Source organism: Penicillium coprophilum (genome assembly GCF_028826855.1).
Source record: "Penicillium coprophilum strain IBT 35676 chromosome Unknown utg000002l_segment0_segment0, whole genome shotgun sequence".
Taxonomy (NCBI): Eukaryota; Fungi; Ascomycota; class Eurotiomycetes; order Eurotiales; family Aspergillaceae; genus Penicillium; species Penicillium coprophilum.
Window position 1 is genome coordinate 1,730,350 of NW_026622721.1, and position 25,142 is coordinate 1,755,491.

At 47.3% G+C, this 25,142-nt stretch overlaps 9 protein-coding genes across 9 annotated transcripts; 3 read left to right on the forward strand and 6 right to left on the reverse strand.

Moving 5' to 3' along the window:
• Positions 1-314: 314 nt before the first annotated feature.
• On the reverse strand, positions 315-5,820 carry N7500_002023 (putative sister chromatid cohesion protein Mis4; the record flags this gene model as incomplete). The annotated part of the gene is made up of 4 exons (XM_056673169.1): positions 315-5,167; positions 5,225-5,361; positions 5,413-5,602; positions 5,664-5,820. The coding sequence occupies 4 exons, from the start codon at positions 5,818-5,820 to the stop codon at positions 315-317; spliced, it is 5,337 nt and encodes a 1,778-aa protein (XP_056536688.1).
• A 177-nt stretch (positions 5,821-5,997) lies between these two features.
• On the forward strand, positions 5,998-6,611 carry N7500_002024 (DNA-directed RNA polymerase I core subunit RPA12; the record flags this gene model as incomplete). The annotated part of the gene is made up of 3 exons (XM_056673170.1): positions 5,998-6,058; positions 6,146-6,289; positions 6,361-6,611. 3 exons carry the CDS (start codon positions 5,998-6,000, stop codon positions 6,609-6,611), a joined length of 456 nt encoding a protein of 151 aa, XP_056536689.1.
• Positions 6,612-6,803: 192 nt separating this feature from the next.
• On the reverse strand, positions 6,804-7,863 carry N7500_002025 (deoxyhypusine monooxygenase; the record flags this gene model as incomplete). Its single annotated transcript, XM_056673171.1, has 2 exons — positions 6,804-7,326; positions 7,394-7,863. The coding sequence occupies 2 exons, from the start codon at positions 7,861-7,863 to the stop codon at positions 6,804-6,806; spliced, it is 993 nt and encodes a 330-aa protein (XP_056536690.1).
• Positions 7,864-8,827: 964 nt separating this feature from the next.
• On the reverse strand, positions 8,828-9,609 carry N7500_002026 (ETC complex I subunit; the record flags this gene model as incomplete). Its single annotated transcript, XM_056673172.1, has 3 exons — positions 8,828-9,137; positions 9,198-9,308; positions 9,371-9,609. 3 exons carry the CDS (start codon positions 9,607-9,609, stop codon positions 8,828-8,830), a joined length of 660 nt encoding a protein of 219 aa, XP_056536691.1.
• A 291-nt stretch (positions 9,610-9,900) lies between these two features.
• N7500_002027 (F1F0 ATP synthase subunit f) lies at positions 9,901-10,559 on the forward strand (the record flags this gene model as incomplete). The annotated part of the gene is made up of 5 exons (XM_056673173.1): positions 9,901-9,948; positions 10,019-10,033; positions 10,180-10,333; positions 10,389-10,454; positions 10,534-10,559. The coding sequence occupies 5 exons, from the start codon at positions 9,901-9,903 to the stop codon at positions 10,557-10,559; spliced, it is 309 nt and encodes a 102-aa protein (XP_056536692.1).
• A 557-nt stretch (positions 10,560-11,116) lies between these two features.
• On the reverse strand, positions 11,117-11,314 carry N7500_002028 (uncharacterized protein; the record flags this gene model as incomplete). Its single annotated transcript, XM_056673174.1, has 1 exon — positions 11,117-11,314. The coding sequence occupies one exon, from the start codon at positions 11,312-11,314 to the stop codon at positions 11,117-11,119; it is 198 nt and encodes a 65-aa protein (XP_056536693.1).
• Positions 11,315-11,420: 106 nt separating this feature from the next.
• N7500_002029 (uncharacterized protein) lies at positions 11,421-15,514 on the forward strand (the record flags this gene model as incomplete). The annotated part of the gene is made up of 4 exons (XM_056673175.1): positions 11,421-11,666; positions 11,728-11,983; positions 12,034-12,201; positions 12,261-15,514. 4 exons carry the CDS (start codon positions 11,421-11,423, stop codon positions 15,512-15,514), a joined length of 3,924 nt encoding a protein of 1,307 aa, XP_056536694.1.
• Positions 15,515-16,940: 1,426 nt separating this feature from the next.
• N7500_002030 (NuA4 histone acetyltransferase complex catalytic subunit ESA1) lies at positions 16,941-18,876 on the reverse strand (the record flags this gene model as incomplete). Its single annotated transcript, XM_056673176.1, has 6 exons — positions 16,941-17,099; positions 17,167-18,353; positions 18,416-18,450; positions 18,509-18,573; positions 18,680-18,707; positions 18,794-18,876. The coding sequence occupies 6 exons, from the start codon at positions 18,874-18,876 to the stop codon at positions 16,941-16,943; spliced, it is 1,557 nt and encodes a 518-aa protein (XP_056536695.1).
• A 427-nt stretch (positions 18,877-19,303) lies between these two features.
• N7500_002031 (mRNA guanylyltransferase) lies at positions 19,304-20,548 on the reverse strand (the record flags this gene model as incomplete). Its single annotated transcript, XM_056673177.1, has 1 exon — positions 19,304-20,548. One exon carries the CDS (start codon positions 20,546-20,548, stop codon positions 19,304-19,306), a length of 1,245 nt encoding a protein of 414 aa, XP_056536696.1.
• Between the last annotated feature and the right edge of the window lie 4,594 nt (positions 20,549-25,142).

The window sequence follows — 25,142 nt, forward strand, 5'->3', positions numbered from 1 at the left end:
ATATCTAGATAAGTCAATGTGTCATGTACCAATGGAATTGAATCCGTAGAATTCTATTATATACCCATAACTAATGGTAAGAAGATATCGGGCTGAGCTCAAGGAACGCCTCGAGCTCAGAGCATGTATGAAAAAAAAAAAAAAAAGCATAAGCAAAGAAACCACCCATTTCGGTCTCAAAAATAAGTAAAGAAACCCCCATTACCCGCGGAATGATTCATGTGCAGGGGAAAATAAATAAACGCCGACCTCGCTTGACATGCAGATAATAAAACAAAAATCCTTTGTATGATGAATGAGGTGGATATGAGAAATCAGTCCCAATCCAGGTCCTCGTCCGGCTCAGCGCTAGACTTCTTTCTTCCGGTTGAACCCTTCCGGCCTTTAGGTCGTTTGCTGAAGTTTGAGCTGGAGACAGAGCTCTTGCGCTTCATGGGCCGAGAAGCCATCGTCTCGTCGATATCTCCGACAGCGTCCAGGCTGTCCCCTTCCGCGTCCTCGTCTCCATCCACCCTGAACTCCTCATCGATGGAGAGAAGGGTTGCAAACTCTCGACATTTTTGGACCATTGCTTCCTCGCTGTCTAGAGCTGTCATATTTTTGGCGATGGCTTCCCAAAACTTGTCACCGGTTACTCCGTGTACTTTGGTAGCAGTTTTATTGAGCTCCTTGACTGCAGGTTTCCCTTCTTTGTTCTTGCTGTGGGCATTAACGCCATAAAGACGGCGGAGGTGAGTTCGAGCTTCCCAAAGCATTGACAATGATGCAGCAGCGGTTGCCAGCAATCTCAGTGTCGCGGGGTTGGCTTGTCGCGGTGTGATCGTCGATTGGGGCATCTCAGGCGCAAGCCCTGGCATCATGTCATTTGAAGCATCTAACTGAGGCGGACCAATCGGGGTGGGAGATATTTCCGTCTCAATCGCGTGTGCAATAATAGTGCCAGTCGAAGAAACGATACGTTCCATACACGCGATGGTTGGCACCACCTCAGCCAATTGACCGTAGTCAAAATGCGCCAAGTTTTGGGAAATGAAGCGTGCTAGTAGAAGATGTTCTGGAGGGTTGCCAGTTACATTCAATTTCTTCAGTTCGAAGTTGATTTTGGAGCAAAGGTTCGCGAGGAACTTTTTCTGGTAACGGCTGTTGCTGATTTTGACGATCTCGAACAACGGCGCGAGCTTCGAAACATAAGGTCGAGAATTAGCACCATTAGAGTCACCGACAATATCGCGCTGGTAATAAAATGCCTCTTGCACAGCTCGCATGTATTCTCGCTCAAACATGGATTCGTACTGTTGATGGAGCATTTTGTGCGTGTCGAATGCGATTTTCGCAATTGCAGGGACCGTAGAAGTCTCCAGAGAGACGAGGACGCCCGCGCATTCTTTTGGATGCACTAAGCCCTGTCTATTGATACTCGCGATGAGCTCAATGGCAGTCAGTGAATAAGTATCCTGACGCGATTGTGCCACCTGGAGCATGTTTGAGAGAAAGTTTTGGGCAATCAAAGCAGCAGCGCCATCGTTGTCGCTAGCTCTCAAAGAGCCACCCAGTCTAGTGGTGTCTTCCTGACTGGCAGCTTCTGCAGTTGGCATGACGGCCTTTTCGGACTTGCCTTCATGAATGGCAAAGAAGTCTGCAAATGATCGGAGGACGATATTTTGTAGGCTTGGGGCATCTTCCTTGAAAGCCTGCGCGAAAGTCTGCCGTGTGCGTTCTCTGCCGAATTGACCAGGCCAAGACTGGCATATAGATCCCAAGCTTTCGAGAGCCATAACCCTCAGGTCGAAAGGTGAGTTTGATGCAGTGAAGGGAATGATGGAGTCAACCATCAGCCCCGCAACTGAACCACCGTTCCATGTGGGAAATTCATTCTTGAAATGAGATGCATATTTTTCAAGATCACAATGGCGCCCAACACAACCTGCAATGCGGATATAGCTCTTGGTACGAGCAAGGATTGCAGCATGTGTAGCCGAGGAGAGGTCGACACTCTTATACTGCTGCAATGGTTTCAGTACTGAGACTGTTAACTTCACCAATCTGTTCGTATTTTGCAGAACACTGTTGATGGTCCACAAACAAGCCATGACTTCGTTCAATTCTGAGCGTGCAAGCTTAGCAACGCTCTTGAACAGGTCATTCTGCACTTCCTTCAGAAGGGTGTTGTGGGATGAGGATAAGAATGGCAACACACAGCGATAGATAACCACAACTGATCGGAAGATGAAGAGATCATCTGCGGTGGAAAGGTGTCCTATGTAAGGGTGCAGGGCCTCCAGCTGATCCGGGGTAAACAGTTTGGCATTCGACTTGGCAAAGACGGTGATTGTCTGCAAGAGAGCTTGCTGGAATTTCTTGCTGGATCCATCTGAATCCTCCACCAGTCTCTGGAACATGGTTGAGACCATCGCCTTACAAACTTTAGAGTTCAATGCCGCAGACTTTGATTTGTCCGATAGGACCGCTTTCAAACATACGCTAAGAGACTCTAGGGCAGCTTCACTGCGCTCGGTCAGGCCAACGATGAGGCTCACCTGCTCTCCGAGGGCCATTTTCAGTTTCGGGCCCTCGGACGAGGAATCAATGGATTCGTGGAATGGAACGAGCCATATTTCTTCAAAGGTCTGGCGAGCCAAAGATGCCACGCTCTCCTCAAGATCGCCTGTGCGTTGGAGGAAAGTATCGAGAATGGCTAGCTTCAATTCCTTCCGAGATGTTTTATGGTAAATCTCCTTCAAAAGCCCGATGCAGCGTTTCCGTACACCAGCTGTTTGATCTGCTGCACAGGCCAAAATGCTTCGGCATCCTTCTTCCTCGAGCTTAGGTTTTAAACCAATACATTGTCCGATCAACTGCAACGCAGAGTCTCGAACCATGGGTGAAGCATCTGTCGTACACCGGTGTATTACGCGCAAAACCGAGGGATCTCTGTCAAGAAGGTTCGGGTCTTTCTCGAGCATGTAGATAACACTCTTCAAGCTGCGGCTGCGAACCTTGGCCGAGTCACCGAGGAAAGACGCCAAAAGAACTTTGAGAATGGTGTCAAATGCTTTGCCGAAGTTGGAATTCAAGACCGTGAGGATATAAGCAAATCTGCCATGCACGTTTGGAATTTTGTCGAATTCTTTATGGGTCTCCAGCCAGCGTGGATCTGAGAAAGATCTTGTTAGAAGAGTGACCAAATCTCCAGTCACCTCGTCTTGTGCGATTTCTTCCTGGTCCTCGGAGTTGTAGTACAGGGCGCAGGCTGTTTTGGCCCATTGAGCCAAGTAGTAGCCCCGTGCACTGGTTAATTGCCAGTTGTCGGAATTTTTGTCTTGCGAAAGGTGCTCGAGTGCAATCCTATACGGACCCGTTGGAGTGATGAGGTCTTGATGATGCAAAGCACCAGAAGAGAAGTCCTCGAATTGTTGTTTGAGATAATCAGTCAGTTCACTGTCGGGGTCTTCCAGAGCTGGGAGCATGTGCTGAGCGGTTGCTATCAGATCTGAGATAGCAGAACCCATCCAGCCGAGAAGCTCCAGTGCCATACTCTTCGCAGTCGCCGCGCTTTTATCTTGATCGGTGATTTGAATCATGCGCAAGGCTAGGATCCGGAGAAGCAGTTCTGCGGCTGGCCAATCAGCCGAGCCTAATACATTGATCAGATCCTGGGTAAAAAGATCCAGGATATTCCGATACGGCTGGTCGCCAGTTTTCGTCGAGTTCATAGCACGCTGAACGATGAAGTTCACAATGTATTGCGCGGAGCGCATGGCATTATCGTAAAGTCGGTTTGCCTTGTTCGCCAGGCGTTCCAACGATTCATCTGACTCGTCATCATCCGACTCACCAGTCGCATGATCCTGACCATCACCCATAAGCTCATCCTCATCGCCATCGGCCTGTGATTTGATTCGACGTTTGATCTTCGATCGCGATGGTGTTTCCAGCGCGGTTGTCTGAACAAGCTGCAGCACCAACGCGGTGAGCAGTTGGATGTTTTTTCCATCTGCAACTTTGAACTGACGAGCATTCTGACGAGTGGTGGGAAGTTTCTCCAATGAAACCAGAATCTCATCCAGAATGAACGGCCGCTGCTCAGGGTATTTGGAAAACACTTTTGCAAGCACATCCATCGCACCACGTCTCGCAGGCTCGTATTTCTGGTATCCTAAGGCGGAGTCTTTGTCGTTGTGCGCATTTTCCACAAATATTAACTTTGCGGCAAAAAATTCCGCAGCCGTGATGGTCCCCTCGGAGACGTCAATGCGAGACAAAAAGTCTGCAAAAAGAGTGAGAACTTTCTTGCTCTGGTGAACAAGAGTACCGATGATTCGTTTCTGGGTCGAGAAGAATTGGAAGTGCTGGCCATTTTTGCCACCAGGACGCGATTCCACCGTGGGAATTATGCAATGGTCAAAGAGATGATTGAGAACGGTGGGAATGGCCTCGATGAGATCTTCTGGACAAAGCTCTCGCTCCGTCTGACGCCCAGACATCGTCTGCAACAGCGTTCCGATTGCAAATAACGCATTCAAGACGTCTTCAATCTTACCCAGCCACTCTTGAGACTCAAGCTCACTGGATGAATCGCCTAAGCTTATGTCGAGAGATTGTGCAGCAATGATCGGCTTTTCGCACAATTTCTGAATGCGGTTGAGATAATCAGACGGTATGTCCTGGAGTCGGTCAAACCCTGCAACTTTCCGAAGGGCTTTCTGGAGGCGAGTGTGAGCATCAGAAGATAATATCAGCCCATGCACTTCTAAAGATTTTGGGTTTACGAAAACGGGGTTTGGTGTGTCAAAAGTAGGGGGAGTTGAAGTATCAGGTTCAATTTGATCTTCTGCTTCAAAGACCTCGTGAAGAAGGTCTTGAAGCTTTTGCAAGGCTGCATCTGCTTCCTCTTTTTGGTCCCTAAGTCGTACTGCCGTCATGGCGTCTTGGCCGTGGGCTCTCATTTGCTTCTTCTTCGCATTCCCGTAATCGCTGTGTTGGGGTGCAGGTTTGACTGGAATAACCACAGACAGTTGGCTCGATGGAGGACGATTCTGCTCAAAAGAGGCCGAGAAAGATGCCGACTGCGATCTGTTCGCAACGAATGCGCGCTGGTTAAATGAAGCGGCTGTCGTTGGGGTGGGGTCTCTCCTTTCGGGTTTTATTTTCAAGGGAGCTTCAGGGTCTGCGGCCAGTCAGTCAATCAACTATGTACAAACAGCTGTAGCGTCTTCGAACTCACATCTGAATGCAATATCCGTAGATTCAAGCATCATCTGTGCGAAAGAACCAAGGCTATTGCTACCAGTAGCAGTACCATCTGGATCGTTTGGGCGCAATTGTTGACTTTGAATAGGAACCTGAGGAAGCTTGAATTTGCTATGAAATCCGAATGAGTTGACTGCGCTTCAAAGACTCGATTTTCCTTACAATTCGGTCAGCTGGTCTCCATCCAGCAACTGTTGAATATATTCTCGAGATGTTTCTAAACGACTAGACTCGTCCCGTCCAGATTGCATCTCCGCATCAAGTTCACCCAGTGTTTTGCGGCCTTCTTGGAGCACATGGTTTATAGAGGTAGTATTTGAGGGTCGGCCAACATCGGGACGTAAGATACAGTCTGTGCATACAAGCTGTCAGTTAATCGAACAGAATTGAAGAGATAAAGAGAACAGACGAACCGAGACCAAAGACAGGCGCGCTGGACATGGATGAGTACTGCAGTGCTTCATCCACGGATAGCGGCCTTTGTTGAGACTGCATATTAGAGGCATATGGTGGCATCTGGTCATGGCCGTTGATGACCACCTGGACGGCAGGTCGCCCATTCTTGTCCATGGTCGCGGTTAAGTCAAAAGAGGTAGGCGCGAGTCACAAGGTTGACATGCTCCTGGTAGAGACATGGCAAATAAGGCGAGCGCCTTATGACATCCCTAGATCCTTTTGAGCTTTGGAATATATAAAAAAAAAACAGAATCTGAAAGAAAATGCGCTGAGCTACGACTAAATGAGTTCATGGATTCCGTATGGGTGACGGCACGCTTATTGCCGCCTGTGACCGCCTATTTAGAGGCTGGTGCGTCAAAAAAAAGTTGCATAGTTTATTCTGCATAAAGCCCGATTCGTTGTCACTTTGCTTACACTCTTGATCTTCTGCTTATAGCTCGTGAGGTTTATCTTACACTTGTCAATATGTCTGTCATCGGGTCCTTAATTTTCTGCACAGATTGCGGTAATCTCCTACGAGAATCTACTGGCAATGCGGATGCGATTCTGCACTGTGATGTCTGCGGCACTCGGAACAAAGGTGGGTGAATATGAACTTTCTTTCCCTCTGTTTACTCGCTAGACGATTCCTTACTCACTCATTGTTTGCAGACACAATTCCTCAAACAACCGTGTCCGAGTCTAAGCCCTCCGCATTCCCCTCATCATTGAGAGCCAAACGATCGGCAGTCCAGACCCTATCAGCAGAGGACCGGAAGACTGAGGCTATTATCGATCGTACATGCAACGAATGCGGGAGGAAACAGATGTTCTACACTACGGTCCAACTTCGCAGTGCCGATGAAGGAAGTACCGTGTTCTACAGATGTGTCTGCGGATTCAAGTATGCCCACCCGCCTTAACAGCATGCATCTATGAATGCTCAAGAAGTACTAATTATCTTGATAGGGAAACCTCCAACAATTGATCTTGGAATCACGAAATGTACAAAGATATAGGGAAATGTCTATTTTTGGGGAATGGCTGTATAACTAGCTATCAAAATCACGACCGTCACGAGACAAATTTTCTTCTTTTTTTTTGCACAATATCCATCATGCAGCAACAGGTGCAGCGCTATCTGGGATCAGTGCATATTGGGTTTCGCCATTCTTCTCAAACTCTGCCATGTCAAGAGCAACAATGACACTGTCCCTGACCACCTGATCGGGGTCATTCAAGAATTTCTTCAATGTCTCCTCCACACCCTCCTCCTCGCCCAGGCTGCCAAGGGCTTCTGCCGCTTCGTGTCGCACCATTCCTACTTCCGACAGGTCACTCAGTGAGGCTGTGAGACTAGGGATCGAGGCAGGGTGGCAGAGTTGTCCGAACACAAAGGCAACCTCGTGACGGAAGAGAGCAGATGGGTCCTTGAGGCCCTTGGCCAGTGCGTTGACGGCATCGACTGCTGTGGGAAGATCAGGGGGCGAGGCAAGGTCGCGCAGACCGAACATAGCACGGTACCTTTGGAACAGAGGGAGCTTTGTGTCAAGCAGTGTCTTTTCCAGGTCGGGGATACAGGGTTCGGCGCTGGCCTCTAGGGGCATAGGTGGAGCAGGGTCGATAGAGGTAAAATCACTGTAAATGAAAGATCTCAGTGTCAGCATTTCTCTTCGTGATATATAGTATCTCGCGCAAATCGTACCTAGGCTTCAATTTCTCGGCCTTGCGCTCTTCCGAGTTCTCCCACAGGATTCGGTCGACGGCAATATCGCAAGTCTCCCGAATGATATCCAGCTCACTAGTATCATCCCTCAATCTCTTAAGGATATCCAAGCTATCCGCATATCCAAGAGCGCCGAGCGCCTCGGCAGCCTCATGGCGACACATCGCATCCTCCTCAGCATCCTTCACCACATGCTGCAGGTATGCGACAGATTCGAAATTTTTTGTTTGGCCAAGACAGTAGGCAAGCTCATGCTTGAGTAGAGCTGAAGGCGACGCGAAACCTGCGGCGATCGCTTCGATGGCGGGGAGAGTCTGATCTGTACTGGGCTGTAGACAGGCCAGGTGCTTTAGGGAGAAAAGAGCGCGGAAGCGGCGAGCAAGTGGCTCAGATTCAGAGACCAGAACCTTGCGGAGAGTAGAAACTGTGTTATCTGTTTCAGAACCCATTTTGAGGAATGTGCTTCGAGGATCTCGGGAGTATGATGGGAAAGAAAAGTTGTTAATCTTTTTGATCTTATCAATTTTTAGGGTGGGGGGTGGCGGGGCCCATTCAGACTTTAGCTGCACATGAGTTTTTGCTCGTACGTTATTGTCTGCGGTCCTTCCGGTGTAAGCCTAGATCATGGGTTCTTTGTTAAGATATTAGATTATTCTACCAGTTTGTATGCGTGTGTTGTAGGTTTAAGCCTAGAGAATGTGGATTTTCGTAGGGAGCACTGATCCTAGGATATATCTTTTCCGCTGTACAGACTTTCCGTGTACAATTTTGTATAGAATTTAGTAGCATTCTTCAGCCTAGAAAGTAGACAATTAACCCAATGACCGAATAGAATTTCATACACTCGTTGTACACATATGGCGAGATATTAACCCAAATATACAATCATCACCGGAGTAGAAGCTTGAATGGCACAGTTTGTAGCAGCACAAAATCAAACCTGGCTCCAATTTTACTATGGGAAGTTATTGCTCGAATGTACTATGCTTGTGCAATGATTTAAGCGGCTATATAACAATATCGGAAGCACTTTGGGATCCGAGCGCAGCTGGTTTAAGAAATCTCGGAGCTACAGGCATTGGTTGACGGACTTTTATAGGGCAATATTTCTCAATGACGCGAATAAGTTAAAAAACTAATTAAGCTAGCTAAATAATGATTCTTCGCTTTTTAGACATTCACTTATATACACTCAGCCCACAGTACAACGTTACTGGATTGTGAATCGATTTCTTGGCTAGAAGCCCTATATGGCACATCATCTCCTTCCATTTAATCCTGGTTATTGAGTGGTTAGCCTTCAATTATGACGTATAGAGAGAACCTAGATTAGAACACGATATATAGAAGTGCTTGGAATTGATTTCGAGTGGTAAACTAGCAAATATGTACATAATACAGCGCGAAGTCAAATCATTTGGTCTTGATGTGTCTGAGCTTCTTGGGTTCGTGAACGAAGTTGTTGGCGTAGGACTTGGGCACAAAACGGCGCTCATTCGGCTCCTGAACAAAGTATTCATAGCCCTGCTTCTGGGCAAAGTCGATTGCGTCCTCCTTCGACTTGAATTTCAGATTGGTGCCCTGCATGCAATCGGCAGACGACTGCCAGCCCATAAGCGAGTTCTCCCATCGGTGGCCCCGCTGCAAGATATCCCAATCCATGCGCCAGTGGTGCTGGTGCCAGGTACCGGACTGTGTCGCGGGCTTGGTAGGGCGGTAGATACTGTGGGAATCGTTAGTTTGTGGGATCTAGGCGATACAGCTCGAAATTTGTCTAACGTACCGGACAGTGCGGGCCTGGAGATCGGTAGGGGCTCCAGAGAGAACGGCAGCGGGGAGAGTGTTGCCGGGCTCGCTACCATCCATCACGCGCTTGGGCACCGGGGAGAATTGCCTTAATTTAAGCCGAAGAGTTAGTAAAAGGATCTGCGAAGGAACCAAAGGGGGATGTCGTACGAAGTGCCGTGATCAATGGTGGCCTCATAATCCGGCTGGTGACGGGCCATAGCCTCGGACGGGGTCTCCTTAGTGATCAAGGAGCTGTCCTTGGGAGGCGTGGTGGGAGCATCCGAGGTGGTGGTCTTCACGGAAGGAACGGCCTTAGGGGCATTGACGGAGACGAAACGGACGTTGACAGGCGCAGCGATCCGGCTGACCCGAAGGCTAGCAGCACCCCCGATTCTGAACAGGGACATTGTGTCTTTTGTGATGCGGGAAATGGTCGTTGCCAGTGAGGACTCCCTTCAAGTGTGGTTTGGTTGCGAATTACAGGCAGGTCACGACACCGCCGAATCGGGTTTAGCCGGGCTTGGCAAGCCGAACACCCGCAGGGCTCGGTTTGTTCCTCCTTCCTCCTCCATCAGCTTTCTTTGGTTCACTTGCGCCGCGAATCAACGTAAGTCCACGTCTATACCACTCGGAGAATGCTCATTGAGAGCCGCTCTATTCAATGCGACCGATTTCTGACCCCCTTCAGCCTAGACAAGATGAGCTACATTGCCCGCCGAGGTCTCTCGACCTTGATCCCTCCCAAGGTAAGCACACCGTCATTCATGACAACTTATAGTCATTCGATTATTGAAATGATGCTAAATATACCTCCAGGTTGCCTCCCCTAACGTAAGTCACCCATGCGCTCCCATCCTTCGACTTGGTGCATTCCTCCCACACCCGTCCCGCCCCGAAGCCGTTTTTCGTGAAACCCGCGATTTGATTTCCAATACCGTCTTTCTTTTGCCTTCATAACTGACATATTCTCAATCAAGGCTATTGGTGCCGCCCAGGATGCTGCCCGTATGGAGCGTGTTGTGACCTTCTACGCTGGTCTCCCCCGTGGCCCTGCCGCTGCTGTCAAGCCTACCGGACTCATCGGTCGCTACCAGGCCCGTTACTTCAACGGCAAGAACGCCTCCGGTGTCCGTAAGTATCCGTCAATGTTCTCTTTGTATAAAATCTTATACTAATTCCAATGCAGCCCTTATCCACGCCATTGGTGGTATCCTGATCCTGGGTTACAGCATGGAATACTACTTCCACCTGCGTATGTGTTTTCCAGCCATCAATTTGATTGTTTGCTCTCTCTATAGGTGGAAAATCACTAACTCCATTCCTTTGACTAGGTCACCACAAGAACCACCCCCACTAAGCTTTCCCTTCTCATCGAATAGGTGGAGGATTGATGTATATATTGGATCCTCTGTCCTAGTGCAAGGGAGAAATGTGGTTTTAGCGAGAACTTTAGAATCTCACTGTGTTTCAATATTCAGATTTACTATCGTGTATCGTTTTGTTGTAGTTGCAGTAGATTTAGAAGTATACATTTTACATAGAAGCTTGAGTGACGGGCTCTTTCCACACTTTTTTATCACATACAAACTTCACCCCAGATATCAAGAAATCCCCGGGAATTCTGTTTTGCAAGCAACGACTGCATCGAACATAACCACTGCTTGCATTAACTAAATCATCAAAAAATCTAGGGCTTTCGAAGAGATCCAAGTGTGTGGGCAGACCTCACAACTTTCGAACGGGCCACGCTAAACCGAAAGCAGCGACCCTCAGCTTCAACCCGAGTTGACTCTTGAATCTCGTATCATCTCCCTATCTTTGTATCATCAACCGTCCTTACGCATACTCCCTCCCTCTTTGCCCTAATCCCTTTCTGGGACCTCTTGGGCTGCGGATTTCCCAAGACACACGCGCCTATCGATTCCGCGATCGTGCTCTCCACACTGAGCCCAACTTGACACGGGCTTTCTCATCAACATCCGAGAGAGTTGGTCGATCCCATCCCTGGTTGTGATATCCCAAATATTCAGGGTGCAACCAGTCAAGGAACCAGTGCAACTGTGGCGATCCTTGGTATCTGACGATAGGTATGTTTTCATGGGAATCTGGCATGTTTGATCTGCGACTGCCTATTACGTCCTCGGATTTATCTCCCCACTGTCAGGGAACTTGGCTGACATGGTCGCAAATATTGTATGAAACAGAATCGAGTATTGTTATGGCAGAGCAGAGCAACCGCGATGTGGTAGATCAGACCCTGTCGGGCGGCGAGCCTTCGCCTTCCGACGTTCCTGCGAGCACCAACGACAACCTATCTGGTGGAGGGGACGCGGGGAAGACAGAACATATCGCAACGACCACCGCTACATCGAACAACTCAAACTTGAATGATCAGCAGAACCACGAGAAAACGAACAGTCCTGTTTCACGGGGGAAAGCGTTGCCGGTGACAAGCACGCTGGAGGTTCTACGATGGTGAGCATTGCTTCTGGACGCGCTCCAAAGCACTTGCTAATACGGGGCAGGATACTTCCAAACAGGGTGCCGGAGTTGTTGCAACTCGAGTTCTTGAACTTAATGGACTGGCCTCAGCATCGGATGGCGGAGACGACACAGCATCACAAGGTGGTTCGGAATCGGATGCGAGCCGATCAGATGGCAAGAATCCCACTCACAGTGGCTCACTTAAAAAGCCAGCAGGATTCAAGCCAGTTTCATTTGCCAAATTCTCGGTAAACAAGGTCCCGGGGGCCCCAACACCCCCAAAGGTGCCAGAGAAAGGTATGTTTTTTTTCTCAAATTTCTCTTTGAGTTAGTTCTAACTTGCTTAGTGCCAACTTCTACAACACCACTCGGCACCCCACAACAAAGCTCCCGACCACGCTTGGTTGCGAAGACTACACTCGGCACGCGTGATTCCTTTTCGAAGACTGGAGCAGGCGGAGGCAAGCCTGGTGGATCAGTGCCTGATCCAAATCAAGTGTGGAATAAGAACAGACGTATGTATTAGTCATGGGATGGAGTAGAATCCTCTAAACTGACATTGATATCTGTGTAGCTGTTGTTCCCGCTCCTCCGAAGCACTTGACTGACGAGGAATTGAAACAACAATACGGAATTCATATGACTTCGCGTATCCAAGAAGATGGGGCTGTCAGCTCCGAAGCAAAATGGGCGGATATTGATGACGATGAAGACGATTGGGCCCCCGAGACGATTGAGTGGACAGATGGAACTAAGGTCAATCTCACTCAACATCACACTGACCCGCCGCCAGCTCCTTGTCACCGGGAGCCCAAAGAGCTACCGCCTGTAGAGCCAAACATCGTGAAGGAACCTCCCAAGGTTGTGCCGAAGCCAACTGTATCAATGGGGTCTCGTGCTATGGTACTCAAAGTGGGAGCGAACGCTGAACGGCAAGCGAGGACTGCGAGTGCTTCTTCTAACGGCACGAATGACAAAGTTCCATCTAGCTCTACAAGCCCAGCACCGCCATCAAAGTCCCCCTGGGCCGCTCTGCCTCCTGTTGAAAGAGTGTCTCCGGTTATTGCCTCGGTTCAACCTCACCAACAGCGCATGCCCGTGAGATACCCCCAGAGAGAGGATGGCCACCACGGCCCGATGTCAATGCCACCTAAGGAGATCGCAGCGGATGATTTCAACCGTGCATGGAAAGACCAGTCCGATTTGCCTCAACTTTTCAATCCTCGATCTTCCCAGTACGAGCCGGTGGCAGAAACCAGGAGAGGATCTTGGCGCCATGACCAACACCCTCGTGCCCCCGCAGTACTGCAGAGGCCAAATGATCATCCAAGTGGGCCGGCAGAGCCATCTGCTGCATTCCAGACGCACAGGTCTAGTCATCAGGATGGAATGGGCTGGGGTGGTCGTCGTCGCGCATCATCAAACGTGAGTGGAGGAAGCGGAGGGTTTGGCCGTAGGATGTCAGTTGGCCGATTCGATGGCCCTCCCAGATACAATGATGGTCGACGGAATTCTCAAGTGAACGGCCTGGGTGATTCAGCAATAGTGGGTCACGAGCAGCACCATGGCAAAGACGAAATTACTCCATCTGGTCCAAACGGCACAGCACGTCCAGCTGTTGATGTAGGTATGTCTCCTGTGGGAACTTTGGCGGTTCCTCAGGTTCCGCAAGAACCTCAGGAGGATCCTGTTGCTCTACAAGAGCGTATTATGAAAGAGAAACGGCTAGAGGCGAGACAACGAAGAATTGAGCAGGAGGAGAAAGAGGAAGCGGCTAAAAAGGAGAGGATTAGGCAACGTCTTGCGGCGATGGGTCCTGCGCCAGAGAAGAAAACCCCCGAAACGCGTAACCCGCCTTCTCTTCAATCTCAACCTCAACCTCACCCTCACCCTCACTCTCTTCATCCTCCACAAACCCCTTCCCAACTTCCTCATCCACCCATTCATTCTATTTCTTCACCCCCCAAACCTCCTGTTCCAGAACCCAATCGGGAACCGAAACAGTATGGTATGATGAAAGTGCATCATCCAGACTCTGTCAAGAAACTCGTTGGTGCACATGACCGCACATCTGAGAGCAAACATCTCAACCGACGTGTCTCATCACCCCACCAAGAACCTCATCGTGACTCTGCACCTTCATCTACCTCCCACCTCAAGACTGAACCCCACTCACCCGTCCAGAGCAAGGCATCCGATACCAAGCTTGACGAGCACGGGACTCAGTGGCAAGGTAATCTAACTTCGACCTCACCGTGGTCTCATCCCAATATTGCTGTACCTTCCACATCCGCCAAAAATCTGTGGAAACCCTTTGGCAGTGACCGCACCCCGACTCTCGGGAACGGAATATTTGACCAACCTCTGGGGACATTTACATCTCGTGAGAACCCTCTAGGCCAACTCGGCATGGATTCGTCAAATATGCCTACTCCCCCCAAGTTCTCTGCTCCTAAGGAGCCAACTGATTCTTTGCCGTCACCTGAGTCGCGTCACCCCTCATTTGACTCCCTGAACCCCATTGGACGCCCCAGCCCAATCGGCCCGCCGAGCAACCGGAATGCTCGTGCCATTAATGATTGGAATAACTTCCATGAGAATGCCCTGGAGAAGGAATCTCAGAACGCCAAAGAGTTCCTCAAGAGACTCCATGACAGACAGAAGGGAGTCCCAGCCCCGCCACCTGCGCCTGTTGTTTTCTCCGAAACCTGGAAGAAAACACGGGCCACTGAAGATGGCAGACGAATCGTCACACAGGTCACTGAAAGGGTTGTCAACAACGAGGAAGACATCACCAAGGCCAAGGCAGCAGCTGCCAACCAGCAACCCAATCCTCTCACGAGTCTTGATACTCCTATGGATAGCCTAAATGTGTCTGACATCGGTGTTCGTCCAACTGGCAATGTTCCCACTCGGAGCTCTCGATTCTTCCCTCCCGCATCTGAACATTCGAAGCGCCAGGTCGCCGAGAAGGAGCGCAGTAGTCCTTCGCCTCCCCCTCCAGAAGAAGTTACATCCCACCCTGTTTATTCCGGAGACTCGACCCGGCCCCACGTTAATCTTCCGACCCCCAAGCCTCCTAAGCCGGTTGTTAAGTTGCCTCCCAAAGCCATTGGTGCCCCGGCGCCCCCGCCGACATTTGCTTCTATGGCAGCCGCACCGCCGCGTAACGTGCCCCCTCCTGCGACTGCGTTGTCTTGGCAGGACAAGATCAACGGCCTCTTTGGCAAGACAACTCCCACACAGAAGAAGAGTGTCTTAGCTGTGACATCAGCTACCAAGGAGCCTCTTCCGGTTCATGCAGCTCCAGTGTCTGTCTCTATTCCTCAAATCAAGATCAGCTCCCAGTCTGGCGATGGCGATTTCGCCGTTCGACAAGTCAATGAACAAGATGAAATGTTTGAAGACCGCGAACCTGGATCCCTGCCTGCTGTCCGTGTCCCAAATATGGCACCTCAGAATTCTTGGAGCGCAACTCGTCCCTCAGAGCGATCCCGCGGGAAGAATTTTAAGCCGGTGCAGGCGCAGAGCATTCAGCCGTTCCTAGTCGGATACAATGATCGGGACAGTCATGGTAACACCCGTGCTTCGGTGTTGCTCCCAGGTGGCTCTGAGCCCAAGGGTTTTGTGATTCAACGCAAGGCTGGTCCGATTCGAGGCCGCAGTAACAACAACAATACAAGTATCAATGCCAGATCCCGCAAGGGAATCAACAGCAAGTCCGGCGATGTTTCTGGTGTCTCTAAGAAGTCAACCCCCAACACTGCCCCACGACCACAGCCGCGTCAGCGGTCGGGCTGGAGCCCCGAACCCTCCACTTCTCGTTAAAAGAAGTTTCGGCGTTGCAAGCATATGGATCATCTTCAAGCGTTTTCGGTATTTTCGTTCTGGTCAGTCTTGCCTGGGAGGTGAGAACTTGGGCCATTCTTGCCAACTTCTAATCAGCATCTGTTTTCACGACTCTTGTTGCCATTGCCCACTTCGTTGCTCTTCTGGAGTTGGGCCACAATTCAGATTCTTCTCTACCCTCTTCACGCATTCGCGTTTCTCATGTATTTGTGATTTTCGTTTTCTCCCTATGTGTCTCCCCCGACCCATTCAGGACCCTGCCCGGCCTTTCTTTTGGCTTTTGATGTGTGGATGACCGTCATCTACCTATTCAACGTCCTGTCTGCGTGATCATTGCCCGAGTGGTGCATGCTTGTTCCGACCTAGCAGTATCACATAGCCCCATGCTGCCGAGTATTCAGCCAAATCCGCACCGATACTTTACCAAGAGAATTCCATTGTTACAAAATTCCATCCCTTCTGTCTGCTGTACATGTAATTTCCAGTCCTCAAATAGGTAAGCAAGGCTTGCTACTGTTTGGCCCGCGGAATTGCCTCGTAATAACTTATAATGACCGATCTTCCGCCAACCTACTACTTTCGCAGGGTGGTTAATTCCAGGCCCATCCAAGGGATGACAACGTCGTCCACATCAAACTTTCACCTGTCAACTCCCCCGTCAAACCCCAACCACCATGCTCTCTAGGTGTTGCGACCTGAGCTCTTCGAGTTATTCCAGCGAAACTGCCCACCTGAAAGCTTTGGGTCAGATAATGACCAAGAGCTCAACAAAGGTCTTGTGTGGGCCATGGACGAAATTCATCTTACAGAGTACCAGGAAAATAAGCACGCCTTTGGGAATCGGGAGAGAGACCTGTGCTATTGCTAAGATGGGATACCTGGTCTTTCTACGGGACCACCGTGGGGCATTGTAGTGATATGGGCGCTACATGCTTTACACCCAAGCTTAGTGTAGACGGGATTGTTTGAGTTGTAGGGAGAGGATGTTCCGTCCGAAGGACGTTTTATTGGACTGCCTCATATGGTTTGGATCGCATACGCAGTGTGCTGTTGAGACAGATATAGAGACCAAGAAGGATTTTAATTGAAAAACAGGCCTAGGAGCACAATCAGAAGACAGAATATGGTCAAGTAATTTACACAAATAATAGGTATCAATCGAGGAAAGCCCTTATAAGGTCCAAAAGAAACGCCCTTGTTCCTCGAGTGCGCCGCCTAAACAAACCGTAATGTCAAGAAAACCAAATTAACATGAACATACTGGGATTCGTGATGCCACAAGTCCGAATATGGCCATGTTTTTGACATCTACAACGCCAAGCCCGAACACCTATTAAAATAGCCACGCATAATTAAAATAGCGCGCAGGAAATTGAACGAAAGGAAAGTGAGCAGAAAGCGTCCCTCACCAGTTCCAGGTCCGGCTGGAAGCAGCAAAGACAGGAGGCTTCCACTGGAGACGGGCAGGATCGATTTTGCGCGCGCCTTTGATCTCCTCCTTCTTGAGACGTTTCTCGTGCTCCTCCACGACTTGGTCCGTGAGTACAATGACCCAATTACCCTTCTGCAGAGAGTTAGTAAATCAGATGGTATGTATACGCTGCAGTGCACACTTGGAAAATCAAACTTACGTGGTATCGGAGCATGTTGAATACAACCAGCGTCTCGTGGACATCCTTCTCAGTCATCGAAGTGAGCACCGCGAGCTCGTTCTCGCTGATAGCTTCTCGGTTTGGCTCGATGAGTAACTCCACCAGTGTCTCGCGCCAGTACTGTCGATAGCCAAGTAGACCGAGATCACTGAGCGGCTTCTCCGGGGAGCCGAGCTTGCCTTCGCGCTTGCTGAGCTCGTAGCTGAACGAGATGAGTAGGCGACCGAAACCGCGGCGCTGGTACTGCGGCAAAGTCATAATACACGCCAGGTTATAACCTTCAGCAGAGTCCTTCTCCTTGGAGAAGTAGCCGACGAAATGGCAGCCGGTCTCGTCGCGTGTGGTCATGCAGTAGAACAGGAAGGGGTCGACATCATAGTAAAGTGTTTTGTGATCGAGGAAGAGCTTGCTCAGGAGACACAGATTTCGACACCAGGTGCGTTGACGACGGCCGTCAACCTCAAAGAAAGAGATGTAGTCATCGCGGTAGATCTCGTTACCAGGTGGGTGGGTCAAGGTACATTTTGCGCGATGGCGCTCGAATGCACGCTTGTTGTCGAAATAGCTGAGGCAGAACTCGTCGATATAGACAAGGTCGACGTCCGAGAAGGAATCCGGGTACGGTGAGAAGTACCATGGCTCGACGTCATACTTGCCCATCTGGAGACGGGTCAAGTTCCGCACGCGATGGATCTCTGTCGGGTTCTGTGTCATACTACCACCTGTACGAAGTCGCTCGATTTCCTCCCCGCGTGTGATCACCTCACCCGTTGCCGTTTGGACTTGATCTTCTTTTACCGATTTGCTTTCCGCTGCAGCATCTGCCATCTCGAAGTCTTCTGACTCAGTGGCCTTGGGCGTGCCAACTGTTGACACAGCCTCAGATGGAAACATCGATGTGTCTCCTCCAGGTGTCTCGGCACCGAGATTTTCTTTCCCTCCAGCCTTCGAGGGCCGTGATGCCTTGCTGATGTTCAGGTTCTTGCCGCCCAGGATATCGGGTGTTTGTGACATATCACGGCTGTCTGCCTGGGCACGCTTATTAGCAGTTACATTCTTGCTGGGCGCCGCTTTGCTAGCAGCAGCGGTCTTCTTTTTATCAGCCTTTTCTGGCTGTGGCCATTCAACTTCTTGGGAAAGATCAATGCGAGAAGACGCAACCCATTCTGAAGAAATATGTCAGAAAATTTCAACGTCAACGTGAAACAGTGCTGCAGTTGGAACTTACCATCGAGACGCTTGTTGAAATCGACATAGTGTACGCTGGGATCTATATCAGCACGGATTCAAAGCGCAGACATGATATAGACAGTAAACATACTAAAATGAAGGGCCATCCTTTCGATGCCTAATTGACAGAATCTCAGCTTTGCGGAGTTCTCCATCCTAAACAATATAAGTCAGTATCAAAGTCCAATTGGGGTCGACCACGCCGATTGATAATCACGTGACATGACCACAAAAAATCTGCGACCACGGGATCAAGACGAACCTTTTGCACCATGGCCTTCACACCGATCCTATGAGGCTAATTAGCATTTGCGACCGATGAAAGTAGATATAAAAAACCCAAGGCTAATTAGTCTAGACGTAAAGAGCGACATACCTGATGGTATTGAGTGTGGCAAACCCCCTATCAACGGGGTCGGGCGTCCCCGTCGTCTCCCCGTGGGAATCTCGGACGCCCATCTTGTTGGACTGGCAGTAGGGGCTGAAGCAATATCAGAGATGGGAATGATGGAATCAAGCAGATACTGTGGTCATTTGGTGATGGGGAAATGATGCGGGAAAGGGAGCAAACTGGGAGATTGTTATGTAAGCTGTTCCGCATCGGGGTGCTATACAGGATTTGGGATATATTTTCCAGCTGAAGATTTCAAAGAGTACAGTACAAAGGGTAATTTCTTTCATTGCTTGGACCAAATCAAATGATAATCCCATAAACACCGTCTCCTGTTTTCGAGATTCGCATCCTTTTCCATGTTGCCATGCCATGATCTTGTAGATAAAATACAAAAGCCCAAACCAACGCCAAGCGCCTTGCAATGAATCAGAGACGAAGTGTAGCCGGGAAAGAAGCCGCATGCCTAAGAAAACAGGCTATACTCCTTCCTCATCACCCCTCAAACTTCCGCTTGACACCATTCGCATTCGCGGACGGTGGCATAGCCTGGGCTCTCCGTTTTTTCTCCTCGTCTCCAGCAGCCATATTGTGCTGGCGTTGCTTCCAAGCTGTCTTGATGATGGGGGCAAGGCGGATAAGATCGTCTTCGGTGACGCGGTCCTCAATGCTTTCAAGGACCTTTTCAACAGTGGATATGTGGTTTGCATCGTTCTTGTCATCACGAATACGATGGAAGCGCCAGCGTCCTTCATCGTCTTTGGCACACTCAACGATAGTGTCATCAAGAGGAATACCCATGGATTTTAGGTTTTCCCATTCCTTCGGCTCAAGGAACATCTCTCCAAAATGACGGTACTCGCCAGCATTGAGCATGACGAACAGGTGGCAGGTCGGGATAGCGTCGTAGTCCACATATGGTTGGGTGATACCATCAGCCTCATCCTCAGTATCTGGCTCGAGCGTCGGAAACTCGAGGCGCATACGGAAATCAATAGTGTTCTCTTGGGGCGGCTTCCACTTGAGGATGTGTTCGTCGGTGCCGATCCGGTACGGAGTACTGCGGCAAGTAAAGATGAGACCGTCATTTCCGTGAATGCGCTTGACCTTGGGGATAATTTCGCGGAACATCATCTCAATACCATAACTGAATTGCGTAGATTTGTCCTCAACTGCGAAGGGGCGGTGATTCTTCTCCTCTGGAAATTTGCGGTACATGGCATTGTATGGCCTGAGCACCTTTTCCTTGAAGTACGCTAGCCGCTTGTCCAGGGTACGGTGCATTAAGCTTTGTCCGTCCAGAACGAGGCAGTCAAAAACTAGGTATTTCAGCTGGGTGGTTCCATCCTCGTAGGTGTCGTTGACAAGCTCGCCGTCAACCAGGGTGTCGACGTGGTATCCTTGGAAACTTTCGTCGTTCGGCAGAGGGAAGTGTAGACCGGGTACGTAGCGGTAGTCGTTCTTGCGATCGATCAGGTAGTGAATCTCCGGCATGTCGGAGTCGGGATCTCCGCGCGCAAAGTACATCAGGCAGCGGATGCCGTCAGTCTTTTCACAGACAAAGTAGTCCTCCCGTTGCAGCTCGCCGAGGTGGCGTGACGAAAAGCTGACCGGCTGTGCTCCAGGGAAGTTGAGATTGTTGCGCCCAAGGAGTTTGGCGACTTCGCGACGAAATTGATCAGCTAGGTCATGGTCGGCTTTAATGCCTATCGCGTCTAGATCGGGGACAGCGTGGCTCATTGTGAAGGTTCGGAGGTTCAAAGGAGTGGGATTTTTGTGATATAAGCTTGAAAACGAGTCTGCAAGGTGCAGACTTCCCTTAAGAGTTGAGAGAGGGGTCAAGCTGCGATCAATAGCCAGACTTAGAAAGCTTGGTGGTGGAGTGATAGCAAATGCGAGGGCGCTCGCCCGCAATCGCGACAATATAAGCCAGGCGCTTTTTAGCTGCAGGTATTTCAGAGAAATGAATAAAGAGGATCACCTAAGGCTCATAAGAGGGCTCGCTTTGCTCACGGTGTAGGGTCTCAAAGACAAAATAGGATGATCGGCGAATAACCGGCCCTTACATTTTTTTTACAAAAATTACAGACCCTCCTTACGGAGTACGAAGGGGCATAGCGGCCAGTGATAAATGGACTGTATTTTGTCAATTTTTGTCCAAATTAAAAATTATTGCCTGAATTATAGACCGCCTTTTACACCGCCTAATACCACGTACTATACACCAACCTCCCTGCCTATCTACATTTTCACTACTCTATACTTTTATCGCTATACCTGCTTATATTGATATTGATCCTTACAAAGACGAGATCCTCGGTCTCCTTATTGAAGGCACTACGCATAACGACATTCGCATCTATCTCCGTGATACATATGATGTGAAAATCAGTATCCCCGGCCTCAGGAAACGCCTCCAACAACAGCAATTTACCTTCACTTCTACTACTACTAAACGAGCCAATATCCGAGATCAAGTCGACAAGCTCTTACTCCACCATAACACAAAGGATATCTTAAGGATCCTAGTAAGCGAGGGATATAAGTAAGCACAGTAGGTCAGTCTTTAGTAAGAACTGCAATAGCAATAGGTCAGACTCAGCGGCAGACTTTCTGGGGTATGGTATTTACCTCGAGAAGGGCAGCGAGGTAGTAAGTAAGCAGTGGTAAGGCCAGGCGTACGGTAGAGGTTGACAGTAAGAAGAAGGGGTAGATAGACCGAGAGGAAGAGAGAGAGGAATTGAAAGTCAACCACCTAAAAAAGGGGTGATACATAGATTTGTATGGTAGGAAGAGCTTTATTTTTGGAGTGATATTTTAGCCTTAGGTAGGGGGAATTGAGATACCTGGCTTACTAAGGAATCTGTAATAGTAATTCAGGTATTTTAATTTTCTGCCCGTCCAAAATCAGGCACCAATGACAAAATACAGTCTATTTATGATGATGATGATGATGAATTCATTGACCCGATGTAGCTCGCTAATTACATACATGCTGCTATGCGGGGATAGCGTCCCAGAGCCTGCTCCCGACGACAAATGGTGGTGTATCCCCAGTATACAGCCACCCAGTATGTAGGACTCGAGAATCAACTCCCGAGGTCCCGCAACCTGAATTATAAGGCCACAAACCGGCCGGCAAAAATGTAAAATGACATAAGAAATTCAAACGTAAAGAAAGTAATCTATCCTATATAGATAGTTTCCCGTAGTCCCCACAGGCACAGAGAGACCCCTTTTCTTTCTGCAATGCACCTTTCACTTCTTCACTTCTTTAACTCCCCCTCCTAGCTCCCTAAGTCACCAAGTCCCTATATCACCAGGACTACTAGGTCTACCTACTGTATCACTCCGGTAGGTCGTACACGAATAGATTCGGATCGCGACGCTATACTTCTTTGTCCTCGCCGGTAATAAACATTGTTCTCTATACGTTCCTTTACTATAAGGTGACCTCGGTAGACCTAGTGCCTAGCCACTAGGTTATACGTCCTATTTCTCTAGCACTTATAGTGTCTTATTTTAGTTTTATTAGATTTAAATCCTTATCCCCTACCCCCTTCTCCTTACCTATAGCGACCGAGTCTACTAACTAAAACTATCCTAGGAGTCCTAATACGATTATAAACTTCGCTATAATCGGTGCTACTTTTACTTCCGTTAATATCGCTATTTCCCTAAGCGTTATCGATACCCCTTCCCTAAATAATTCCTCTATTATATCTATCCGGAGTTCTTCTAGGAGCGGATACTTAAGTAATATATATTAGACACTTTAGTTTCCTAGGTTATATTAGCACTATAGTGAGTCTTTCCTCTTAATTTTAGATAGGTATTTAGCTAGTCTAATAATCCCTATATAGAGCTAGATTAACACTAATATCGTTACTTTTTATAGTCCTTTCTAGTAAGCTAAATTTAACTTTTTCGGTACCTTAATTATCCTCTAAGTCCTCTACGTAGTCCTCCTCGATCCTCCCTTTATCTATACCTTCTCCTATATAATTATTAATTCCTATTTCACACTCTTACTCACTACTATAGTAAGCTAGATAAACCTATTATAGTAGTTTAGTTCCTATATAGTGGCTACTATCTTTATAAAGATATTAGCTATCTTATTACCTAGGATACCCTTATAGGCTAGGATCTAGTGTAATTTAACCTATACCCCCTAGCTAGTAAGCTATTCTAGTAAGCGGAGATATCCCTCTAGGTATACCTAGCTAGATAGTATTTATAGATTTTAGATAGCTTTAAGAGCTACCTAGTTATCTATAAAGATAACTATACTACTCTCTACTAGGTAATCTTTCTATTAGTTATTCTTATTATTAGATCTTTCCTTAATAACTTCTAATACTATCTTAATTATATATAGCTTAGTAGTATATACTATAGATTTATTATTAGATCCTATATTATATAGCCTAGCCTTATTCTAGCTATATAGGTATACTAGGTATACTATAGCTCTAATACTACCTTAATACCTACTCCTATTAGTATATAGTTATACTAGTACCTATATTTATTACTTTATAATTCTTTTATAGGCGTTCCTTACTTATTCCCTCTCTTTAATATAAACCTTTAGTGGCTTATTCTATAGTATCTAGATATATACCTTTTAACTCTCCTAGTTCTATACCACTAATCCTAGGAGTGGTATTAAGTATCTACCCTTTTTCTAGGATTAGGCCTCTATTAGTATCTATCTACCTCACTATTATTAAACTTAGTTTCTTTCTCTAAGTATTATTTTTAGTACTATATATCTTAGCCCTATATATATATAAATAGTAGTTAGCTAGACTAGCTAGTCTAGCTATTACTATATTAGTAGTAGGTATAGTTCTATATCTAGAGCTTCTCTAGCTATTATTTTAAAGGCGCTACTTATTAAGTATACCACTTTCGATTAGATACTAGTAAATTACTTTATATAGCTTCTCTCTCTTAGGGTAGTAGTTAATAGTAAGTACTATACTACCACTCTAAAGAGTATTTATAGGATTATTACCGCTTAGTAGATAGCCTATATAGCTAAAAGAGACACTCCCTATATAGAGCCTATTAAGCCCTATAGCGCCTATAGGCTAACCCCTACTTTTGTAAGTATCTACTCCTAGTAGTATCGGAAAGTTAATCCTAGGTCTAGCTAAACCCTAAGGTATCGCTCTACTATAGTAGTAGCCTATATTATAGTACCTAGTAACACTAATAGTGTATATTTCCTACCTCTTTCTACTAGGTTAATAAAGTAGATTAGTGTATATTTCTTAGGGTTAAATACTAAGGTATATCTAGCTACCTAGGTATCTATATATTAGTAGGCTCTTTATAGTTTTAAGATATTCTCTTATTTATCTCTCTCTATAATAATAAATACTATATTATCTACCTAAGCATTTAATTTTACCCCTATTTTAGTATATCCTTCCACTAGATCTATATTATAGATTAGGTATAGGATTAGGGAGAGAGATAACCCCTATAGGATACTAGTTAGTATTAGGATTTACTTCGATATCCCTTCTAGTATTTATATATAGGTACTCTATACTATAAGGAATACTTTTACCTAGGGTACTAGCTCTCCTAGCCTTCTTTTATATAGATTATAGATTAATCTTTTATAAGAGATATTATTATATATACCTAATATATTAAGTATTAGTATACTTATTACCTTACCTTCTCTACTCCCCTATACTCTTTATACCTAGCTAATAATTAGTTAGATAGTATAGTCCACTAAGATACCCTTCTTCCCACTAAGGTATATATTTAGTAGTAGTCCCTTAGTCTTAACTATATAACTAATCCTCTAAATCATCACTACCTTAAGGAATTTACTAAGTATATTAAGAAGGGTAACTAGCTAGTAGGACTTTATAAGTTAGTAATCCCTTTTACCTACTTTATATAGTACTACTATAATCGATTTTTAGAAGTATAAAGGGTTAGTTCTAAGCTATATATAGGTATTATATATCTATAAGATAGTATCGAGGACTACTAGGATCTCGATTAGTTTATACTATAGCGAGTTTAGTAGGCTATCTTCCCCTAGCGCTTTATTTAGTAGTACCGATTTAACTACTTATATAATTTCTTAATATATAATCTCTAGGAATTAAATTAGGGAATAAGTCACTATTAAGTTAATATCTAAGAGATCCGCTAGTAGTAGCTTTAGAAAGAAGGCTTACTAGAAGGTAGCTACTTTCTCTCTAACTATCTCTATAAGGCCTTCTAGGGTTTAGATCGATAGTGTGATCCCTTTATTATATACCCCCTATCGATTTCTTACCTACTTAATTATCCTCTA